At 39.7% G+C, this 10,586-nt stretch overlaps 1 protein-coding gene across 1 annotated transcript in view; it reads right to left on the bottom strand.

Moving 5' to 3' along the window:
• Papss1 (3'-phosphoadenosine 5'-phosphosulfate synthase 1) overlaps positions 1–10,586 on the bottom strand; it is a 65,700-nt gene that overhangs the window by 28,327 nt on the left and 26,787 nt on the right. The window contains exons 6-7 of the mRNA XM_042701729.1: positions 5,161–5,274; positions 2,761–2,872 (exon numbers count right to left, since the gene is read on the bottom strand). Coding sequence (XP_042557663.1) covers positions 2,761–2,872; positions 5,161–5,274 — 226 coding nt within the window. The remainder of the gene's footprint in view (positions 1–2,760; positions 2,873–5,160; positions 5,275–10,586) is intronic.

Raw genomic sequence — 10,586 nt, 5'->3', positions numbered from 1 at the left:
TACTGAGGAAATTGCACTTGTGGCAGACACAGCAACCCTTCTTATCATTGATGTCCACATGGCCACATTTGAAAGTAGCACCACTAGCTAAGTACAGTTCAAGATAGAAAATGAGCAGGAAGATCTCAGAGTCATTACTAAGCTGTCAGTCCATCATTAATCCTAAACTAGAAAATTAAAGTCTATTTAATCCTTATATTCTTATGATAACGTTTCTCGAGAAATACTGAGATGTGACTGGATCATGAGGACATTAATCTCCTACAAATTAATTTATTCAAGAATTCATAGCTATTAGAAGATGGGGCCTAGTTGAAGAAAACAAATCATTCAGGGAAGAGACTTGGAAAGGTTTATTTCTCCTTTGGATCCTTCCATTTCTCTGACTCTCTGGGTTGTGGCTAGCATGAGGGGAGCAGCTTTCCTCTCTGTCTTTCTGCTATTATGTTTCTGCCTCGCTACAGGCCTGAAAGTGAAGGAAGGAGCCTGGGTCTATGCGTCCCCTAGATAAATGTCTTTGAGAAAAGAGTCTACCAGCAGTCCTCCAGCTCTACAATAATGACTTATAACTTGGCCTCTTAAGTGGCGGCTTCTCTGTTACCCTGCAACTAAATCTCCTAACAACAGAAGAAATGGAGCCAGCCAACCACAGACTGAACTCTCTGAACTATAAGCCAAAATATATCTTTCATTCCTTAAGTTTTTATCTCCAACATCTTGTCATAGCAACCAAAAGCTAACACAAAGAAGGACCAGTAATTATCTTTGCACACATTACTGTATTCCAGTTTAATGTAGTTATACAAATAGAGAAACTTGCTAGCAATTTAGCACGGATTTGTGACATTCAAATTATTTTCAGTGTACACTCACTCAGGTTCAGTTACCAACCATATAAAACATAAAAGTAGCTGAGTTGTAATTCTAATATCCAAGACATTATTTACTTTGGCAACTTTTTTTTCTTAAATTCAGGACCTAGTCACTGTCCCTGAGCTTTCTTCACTCGGTTAGTGCTCTGCCACTTTGAGCCACATTGCCACTCCCAGTTTGCTGGTAGTTTTCTGGAGATAAGGAGTGTCATGGACTTTCCTGTCCAGGCTGTTGTTGAATCCTGATCCTCAGTGCTCAGCCCTCTGAGCAGCTAGGATTACAACCATGAGCCTCTGGTACCTGGCTTACATTGGCAACTTTTTAAAAATGTTTTAAAATAATAGGAGGTCTGGCTGGGAAGGTGACTCAGTGGTAGAGTGCTTGCCTTGTATGCATGAGGTCCTGGGTTCGATTCCTCAGCAGTACATAAGCAGAAAAAGCCGGAAGTAGCGCTATGGCTCAAGGGGTAGAATGGTAGCCTTGAGCTGAAGAGCTGAGGGGCAGCGCCCAGGCCCAGAGTTCAGGCCCCACAACCAATAAAAAATAAATAAATAAAATAAAATAATAGGAGCTAGACATAGTGGCACACACCCACCATCCTAGGTACCTGAAGGCTAAGGTTGGAAGATTGTAAATTTGAGCCCAAACTAGGGAGCATAGTGAGACTGTAGATGGTTGTGACAACATAATAAGGCCGCAACTCGGAAAGAAGGAAGGAAGGAAGGGAGGGAGGGAGGGAGGGAGGGAGGGAGGGAGGGAAAGAGGATAAAGGAAAAGAAAAAGAAAAAGGAGAAATAAGAATGTTCATTTCTACTTGCCACATTTATCACCAAAGGACAGCTATAGAAAGAATTTAAAAGGACAGACCTCTACAAAAACGGAAAATTATCCTGAAATGAGTATCTAAGAAGCAACAAGAAATCCTTAGGGAAGGGGAGAACTTTAAAAATTGTAAAGGTGAGGGCTGGGAAGGTGGCTTAGTGGTAGAGCGCTTGCCTTGCATGCCTGAGGTCCTGGGTTCGATTCCTCAGCACCACATAAGCAAAAAGAAAAAAAGCCGGAAGTGGCGCTGTGGCTCAAGTGGTAGAGCGCTAGCCTTGAGCTAAAGAGCTGAGGGACAGCGCCCAGGCCCAGAGTTCAGGCCCCATGACCGGACCCCAAAAAAAAAAAAAATCGAAAAATTGTAAAGGTGAAATTATATCTACTGTGGTGGTGAAAAAAAAAAGAAGATGACGAGATGAAGCCTCTGCCTGACTTGGCAGCACAGTCCTTGCATAGGAGGAGCCTTGAATTTAGTCTTTTATTTCAGGATTTCTTGACTCCCCTTTAGAAGGCTGGACCATGGCTTCAGGGTGGCATGCTTTGGTGTGAATGTTCCTGGGAGGGGAACCTTTCTGAGAGGACTGGGGAATTATATGTGCTTTTAGGGCCCATTTTTAGCCCTAATCACCAGGTTTTCCCTCTTCCTCTACAAGGAAATACAATCAGGAAAATGGAAAATAGGATTTCACAGTCATGCAAAATGTTCAGTGCTGATAATAACTTACCCTTTGAAAGCTACTTCTTTTGTTTGTTTTTTGTTTTTGGTTGGTTGTGGAGCTTGAACTCTGGGCCTGGGCACTGTCCTTCGGCTCTTCAGCTCAAGGCTAGCACTCTAACACTTGAGCCACAGCGCCACTTCCATCTTTTTCTGTTTATGTGGTGCTGCAGAAAGGAACCCAGGGCCTCATGCATGCAAGGCAAGCGCTCTACCACTGAACCACCTTCCCAGCTCTGAAAGCTACCTTTATTAACGTGTCCACTAGCATCTGCAAACAGTGACAAACCCCTGAAACTATATAATTCCACTCCCATACGAAAGGTACCTTGGAATGGAAATTATCTTACCATCCAGAAGACAATCAAAATGAAGGCACTGCAAGTATTCCCTCTCTCGCATGAAGCCATTCAGGGGCGTTGCCCAACCTTCTGCCAAGACCTGCACCCACTGCATGTCCACCTGGAAAATTACACAGCGAAGAAAAATCCCTATTACATACATTTACAAACCCACATAGTAAAAGTCTTTTACAATTTAGTTTGGAGAGTAATGGCAACACCCATTTTAAAAATGGTTAGAGATTACACAACTCTAACAAAGAATGAAAGCAGTAGGAAAATACACATAGGAAAACACACATGCTACACTAAAATAACGTGTTTCTACTCTCTTAAATTATTATTGATTGTTATTATAAAGGTGATGTACAGAGGAATTACAAGGCCACGGGTCAGGTAAGGAATACTCTACGTGTTTCTCATAAGGACAATCTCGTCTAAGGCAGTAGCTTTCTAATTTTACTGCACATCACACGCCTTTGCAAGTATTGTTAAAATAAAAGATTGCTTCACTCTCAGTTTTAAATTCAGTAGGGCCCAAGATTTTATAGTTCTATCTCATTCCAAGAAAATGCTGATAATGAAGGACTGCAAACTATACTTCAATAATCACTGTCCTAAACCGAAAAGGAAAAAAAAAAACTTTAAATAATTTTTTTTTAAAAATAGATAAGCTTGGAATGTAGTTTACTGGTTCTTGCCTAGCATGCATGAAGCCTTGGGTTCGATTGCTCAGTACCAAATAAACAGAAAAAGCCAAAGTGGTGGTGTGGCTCAAGTGGTAGAGTGCTAGCCTTGAGCAAAGGAAGCTCAGGGACAGTGCCCAGGCCCTGAATTCAAGCCCCAGGAATAGCAAAAAAAAAGAAAAAAGCAATCATAACAGAGTGCTGTTCATTTTACAAAGGTCATTAATTCTTGAACTTTCAGATTTTCTAACATATCAGAACATTAAGAACAGATGAACTGTGCATGTCCCTAATATAAGATGAATGTTCTTTTTAAATCAGACAGATAACAGTGGATCTCTAATGAGAAAAAGATGGCAGCTTGACCGAACAGTGTGTAATGATATGAGTCTCCTATTTATTCCCAAAGCACTTTGACCAATGTATTCCACTGAAAGTATCAAATAATTGAAAAGAATTTCCCTGATTCAACTCCCAAGAGAACTGGCATTCATGGAGAATTTGGTTGCACTTCAAGTTTTCCTCTGTACTTCTTGTCTAAACCTTGCGTGGTGACTATGACTGGTACCTCTTGGAATCCAGTGCTTCAGGATATCTAACAGCAGCAAACCATCTTTGTTCCTGAAAAAAATCCTAGGTAAAAGGCAGCCTTTGCCTCGGGTGAGGTGTTTGGAAATGTCTTGTGAGAAAGGGCAAGAATGGCAGGATATCTTTGTGCATAGCCAATAAACTTACTTGAGGAAAAGGCCACTGTCTTTCCAGGTTTTAGTCTGGTGGGCCTGATTCCTTCAATCTGTCTCATTCTCATTGTGTGAATGTGTATGTGTGTCTGTCTCTGTCTGTGTATCTGTCCATCATGGGAATTCTGTCAGTGACAAAAAAGTTCCTTCATCACAGTCAGCTTCTGGAACTACTCTGCTCTATACCTCTCCTACCATGTCCTGGGCTCTGGTCAACAACCCAGTCACACAAAGTACACCACCTACCAGCAATCTGAGCAGCTACGAGAGTCTTTCTTCAAGTTCAGGAAGTTGTGTTTTCCTTCGTCTCTACTTTCAGATAGGGTGTTTCCCTTTGTCTCTTGGCTTTCTGTTGTCTTACTAGAAAGACTAAGAAATCCAACTTCCAATCCTTCCTGTCCTTACTTCTTAATCTATTTCTAAAACATTCATAAATGGTACAACTTAATTCTCTAAGATTTTAAAATAAATTGCGTGCTCCTTTCTCTTCATGCTTCATTGAACTCAGTAATCTTTTATTGTGAAAGGCACCTAATGATATCATTAGAGCTAAGATATTCAACAGAACTAGTCTGAATACATGAATTACTCTTAATATATGAAAGGGAGAGACAAATTTGGGGCAGGAGATTAGGAAACGTATTTAAAGGAGGCAATGTTCATTTTAATTAATATAGATTAGTATTTCTTCATGTTTTTAGAGCCCATTCTCCCTCTTAAGCCTAAAAATCTCACACAATCTTTGTTCTTTGATATTTCAAAATAAGTATTACTGCTACAAGTAAATCAAAGCCATCGTTATGTGGGAATCATTTTTTTTCACAAATTAAAACATTTCCCTTCCCTGGAAATTATGATACACACCATAATACCATCACCCCCATTACTGCTGCCCTGACCTCAAACACAGATACAAGTCACATTTACCAAACTAATGACTGTTTAGAAGTAACATTTAGTTTGAAAAGCAATGTAGGGCTTACTTTATTAATTTTCAATGCTGGTAATGTTTCTGCATCTGTTTTTGCCAAGTGAAGTTTATTTTCTGGTACATACAGTTCTTTTACTTCATAAGAGGCATCCACAGGTACAATATCCTACATAACAGAAATGCAATTAAAGGTTAAAAAGTTCTTTAGTGAAAAAAATCAGCACATCACTGGATGCATATGTATGTGTATATGTAATATGTGTATACACACAGTATATATACATACATATATATACTATATTCATACACACACACACACACACACACACACACACACACACACACACACAAACGAAGGTTTTCCTGCCAGTAATGGCTAATCTTGATTGTCATAAGATTGAGAAATGTCAAATTAAGTATACCTCTGGGTGTATCTGAGAGGATATGCAAGAGAGAATTAAATCAATTTGATCTCTGACCTTTGAATGGCTTACTGTACTGATAATTCAAATTCTGCACAGATTATCTGGACATGGTGAACTCTGGAGGGATAGGCCTAGTTGGAGGAAGTTGGTCTCTGGGGAGTGTCATTGCCTGGTACTGCTTCACTCTGCTTCCTAGATGCCATGAATTGAGTAGCTCTGCCCCACCACCATAGACTGAGTCCTATGGGGCTGGAGCAGGGGAGGGAATCCTCCCTCCACAGCAATGGCAATGTCTACTACACAGTGCTAAGCCCAATTAATTATCCTAATGTTGGTCAGTCCACCCTGGGAAGGCTGGGGGCTCACTGGGTGCCATGCTCGGAGCTTTCGGCTCTGCCTGGTTACAAGTCCCCAGAGCCACTAGATAGCTAAATCTGGGCACTCTGCCAAGCCCAAGCTTGGTACTATTTCTATAGAGACCCTCAGACACTAGGACTTGTCTCTAGCCAGGTAGACATCGCACACTTTTCTTTTCTTTTTTTTTTTTTTGGGGGGGGGGGGGTCCAGTCGTGGGGCCTGAACTCTGGACCTGGGCGCTGTCCCTCTGCTCTTCAGCTCAAGGCTGGCACTCTACCACTCTACCACTTGAGTCACAGTGCCACTTCCCGCTTTTTTTTTCTGCTTATGTGGTGCTGAGGAATCGAACCCAGGGCCTCATACATGCAAGGCAAGCGCTCTACCACTGAGCCACCTTCTAGCCCACACTTTTCAATATTATCACTGAATAATAATGGTCACAATTCCCCCACCAAAATACATGGAATTGGGAGTTCAATTAAAAAGTAAGAGCTGAGGGCTGGTAGAGTGCTTGCCTAGCATGCATGAAGCTCTGGGTTCAATTCCTCAGTACCCATGCACAGAAAAAGCCACAAGTGGCACTGTGACTCAAGTGGTAGCATGTTAGCCTTGAACAAAAGAAGCTTGGGGACAGTGCCCAGGCCCTGAGTTCAAGCCCCAGGACTGGCCAAAAAAAAAAAAAAAAAGTAAGAGCTGATCATTGTTGCCTGAAAAAAAAAAAAAGTATCTTACCAACAAAAACAAATATTGGCTTGAGAAGAAAGAGTAGAACAAAATCTTCCAGGCAAATAGCAGGCAGAAGTAGCTATTCTCATATCTAATAAAGTAGATCTCTAATCAAAATTAGTAAGAAGAGACAAAGAAGACCATTTCATATTAAAAACGGAAAAGAAGTTACCTTACTCGTGTAACTGTAACCCCTCTGTACAGCATTTTTACAATAAAAATGTACAAAAAAAAGATAGACTATATTCATAAAAAAAGAAGTGACCTCAAATAAAATGTAACAAAACTAACTCAAAATCAAAACTTCAGGAAACCTAATTGTTTCCAGTTTTTGTATGTTCCTTTATCACTATGACACTAACGTCACTCACATTTTTACACATACAATATTCCAGCCTATCTCAATTTTACTTCCACCATCAAGGTTTGAACTGAAGCTTAACTTCTGCCCAGACCACTGTGATGCACAAGGCACAAAGCTGGGGCTGTGATGAGCTCTGCCAGGAGTTGGCCACAAAAAAGCAATGGGCTCACAGGTCCCTGACTCCACTTCCCTTGCAGACATCCAAACAAAAACAGCAAAGTAACAAACGTTTCTCTAGATGATGCCTACAGTTGCCTTCCAACCGCACTGTTATAACACACATATACAAATAACTTATGAACAAATCTAAGTGTCTCTTGAAAACAAAAAGGGTAATGTAGTATTACAAACATAACCAAATTATTTTAGGTGGTTTATGCACAAATATCATGCTCCAGAATGAAGACATTTTTAGTTAAATCCTGCTTTACCTACAAAGTAACTACTTTCTTTTCAAGATAGAGAAGAAACCTTTTTTGTATTTTGTTTTTGAATTAAAGTATGTTTTTTCCTCTTAGAAACAGCTCACATTCTCCCCTTTTTAGATTTCCTGTCTAGCAATATATTAAGGAAATTTTAGCCTCATATCATAGACACAAAATTTTCCCAGTACCTAACCAACACTAAAACAAAAACTCAGGAGTCTGCTACTGTTTTGCTCTCCTAGAAAGATAAAGTTTTGCTCTTCTAGAATGATAAAGTATTTCTGGGGTGAATGCAAACATAACGACAAATCAAGGGACACACAGTTTCTGCTCAGTGGAAGTGAGTTCTACACAGATTCTATGCATATAGACAAAAGAAATAACTCAAGCAGGAATGCCAAAGGAATCTTAAAAATGCAAATGCAGCAAGTTTCCAGTATATTCTACAACAAATCTCAGTTTTCCAAAACAAGCACTAAACATCCACAAGGAGCAAAAGCACCTCAAAGTGAGACATAGTATCTGGACAAACAGAATGCCAAGCCCTGACACATGAGCTATTCATTCCACTTGGCTATTAGAAACAACAATATGTTTTTCTTCATCTTTTCCATATAAAACCTTTATTTCAGCAAATTGCAAACCAAAAAAAACCAGGCCAGAAAAAATAATCTATATTAATACTCCGACCATCTCAAAGGCTATAGTCCTAACACGGAAGACTATCAGGGGCTTAAGGGATGCTCTTAGCAGTCCTGAGCAGGGATCCGTAAACAACTTAACTCCCACCATCGGTGAGGGGTAAATTCTAAATGTGTTAAGTCCAGACTATTTAAATATTATGAGTTTTAAATATTAGCTTTAAAATGTAACATGTGTACTTTTTTTTTAATGATTGTACATCATCTAAGATCTAACCTAGTCCGAACCTATAGCCTTAGCTCAGGTAATTGCTTTCACCTGGAAACGCAGCCAGCACAAGCAACATTCACTACAAGAAAACAAAAACTCTTGTCATATTGAACTCTTCCTAAGAACTCCAACCTAACATGGGGGCAAAACCACAGTGATTCCAAAGTTGTAAGTTTTCCTGTAAGTTATTCCCTGCACCTTTTCTCTACAGCCAAATCTGCTCAGCAGGTTTGAATGCTAGGGCTCGTTCATATTTTCATGCAACTGTTGCATTTCTATTATCTAAACTACATGCATCCAGAGCATGAACACAAATGAGATTCTGGCAACACTTTAAAACTGAGCTACAAAGTCTGGTTTTTATGTAGTATAAAATCCATTTAGAGCACTAAAACCATTTTGTTGTTGTTTTTAAAAAAAAAAAAAAAAGACAAACTTTTAAATAATTTATAGCACTAGTAAATCTAGATTCCTGGTAAGATTAAAAACCAATATTTAAAATATCACTTTAGATTAAAACCAGCAAGAAGCCTACTTCCTTATGTCATAACAAACTGAGTTAAAATGCAATCCTAGAAGGCCATCTAGTGACCAATCAAGGGTTAGGGGAAATTTTTACACCAAATATACTGGCTATTTGTTAGTGTCTTCTACATTCTTTTTTTTGTTGTTTTATTTTGTTTTTTGTCTTTGTTGGTTATGAGGCTTGAACTCAGGGACTGAATGCTGTCAAGGCTAGCATTCTATCACTTGAGCCACAAATTCATATCCAGTTTGGGTTTTTTTGGTTTGTTTTTGTCAGTTGTGGGGCTTGAACTTGGGTTGTGAGCACTGACCCTGATCTCTTTTGCTCAAGGCTAGCACTCTACTACCTTGAGCCATAGTGCCACTTCAAGTTTTCTGGTGATTAACTGGAGATAAGAGTCTCCTAGACTTTCTTTCCTGGGCTTTGAACTGCAATCCTTAGATCTCAGTCTCCAAGTAGCTAGGATTACAGGCATGAGACACTGACACCCAGCTTCACTTCCAGGTGTTGTTGTTGTTGTTGTTGTTGTTGTTTGGAGGGGTTGGTGCTTAAGGACTTTCTTGCCCAGGCTGGTTTCAAACTCCAATCCACAAATCTCAGCCTCCTGAATAGCTAAGATTGCAGGTGTGAACTACCAGCCACCAGTGTCTTCTACATTCTTCAATAAATGCATGCCGACTGAAATGTGTGAAAAAAATGAATGGGCTGAGTACAGGGATTAAGTGGCAGAGTGCCTGTCTACTAAGTGTGAAACCCCAATACTATCTCTCTCTCTGTACACACACACACACACACACACACACACACACACACACACACACACACACATATCACACATATAAAGAAAGAGCGAGCAAGGGAGAGAGAATGAAGCTCCTCAAGACCATCAAGATATGACAGTAAAACAAAGTTCCCTTGGTAACCAAAGAACTCACTGCCCTGAAACACCTACTGTACAGCATGCTGAAAACATGTTTTTCATGGACAGAGGAATACTTTATCTTTCTTACTAAACGACATTAAATAAAGAACTCCAGGTAGAATCCATTTCAGAAGAATCTCTTCAAAGTAACACTGAGTATCAAAGAAAGAAAACTCTACTTGCCACAATTATATCCATGGATATAGCACTATCATTCTCTGATAAGTTCCAGGCCATATTACCCTCTTCCATACAATAGAAAGTCATGATATGTGCTGTGTTCAACGGCTCAAGCCTATAATCACTGTTATGCCAGAGGTATAGGTAGGAGGATTGTAGTTCCAGACTAGCTTAGGCAAAAACTGAGACCCTATCTGGGAAAATAACCTCAAAAACACAGATGGCTAGGGGTGTGGCTCAAATGATAGAGCACTTGTCTAGCTAGCACAGGCCCTGAGTTCAAACCCCAGTACCACCAACATAAAACCTTTTTAAATTCATAATATAATGGTAATAATATACTAGTATAATCATGACTGGACTTCTATTAGGCATATTTGTGGCAAAATTACTCACGAAATAAAAGACTTTTTGACAACACCCCTCACCCTCACGACCGCCAACTTACTGAACTTAATGTTCACTGATATTTCACAGGTTGTCTATGTTTAACATAGCCCATAACACAGTGACACCTACAGGAAACTCTTGCTATGATAAAGAATTTAAAGTACTTGTATTACTCAATAGTAATACTATCTTTTTTTTGGAGGGGTGGTAATAAGATGTTTATAATTCTTCTCTGATTAGTTTCTTTTTTT

Source organism: Dipodomys spectabilis, unplaced genomic scaffold (genome assembly GCF_019054845.1).
Source record: "Dipodomys spectabilis isolate Male_0828 unplaced genomic scaffold, ASM1905484v1 ptg000297l, whole genome shotgun sequence".
NCBI classification, from domain to species: domain Eukaryota; kingdom Metazoa; phylum Chordata; class Mammalia; order Rodentia; family Heteromyidae; genus Dipodomys; species Dipodomys spectabilis.
Note: the sequence above shows the minus strand (reverse complement) of the source record. Positions and strands in the feature narration are given on the sequence as shown.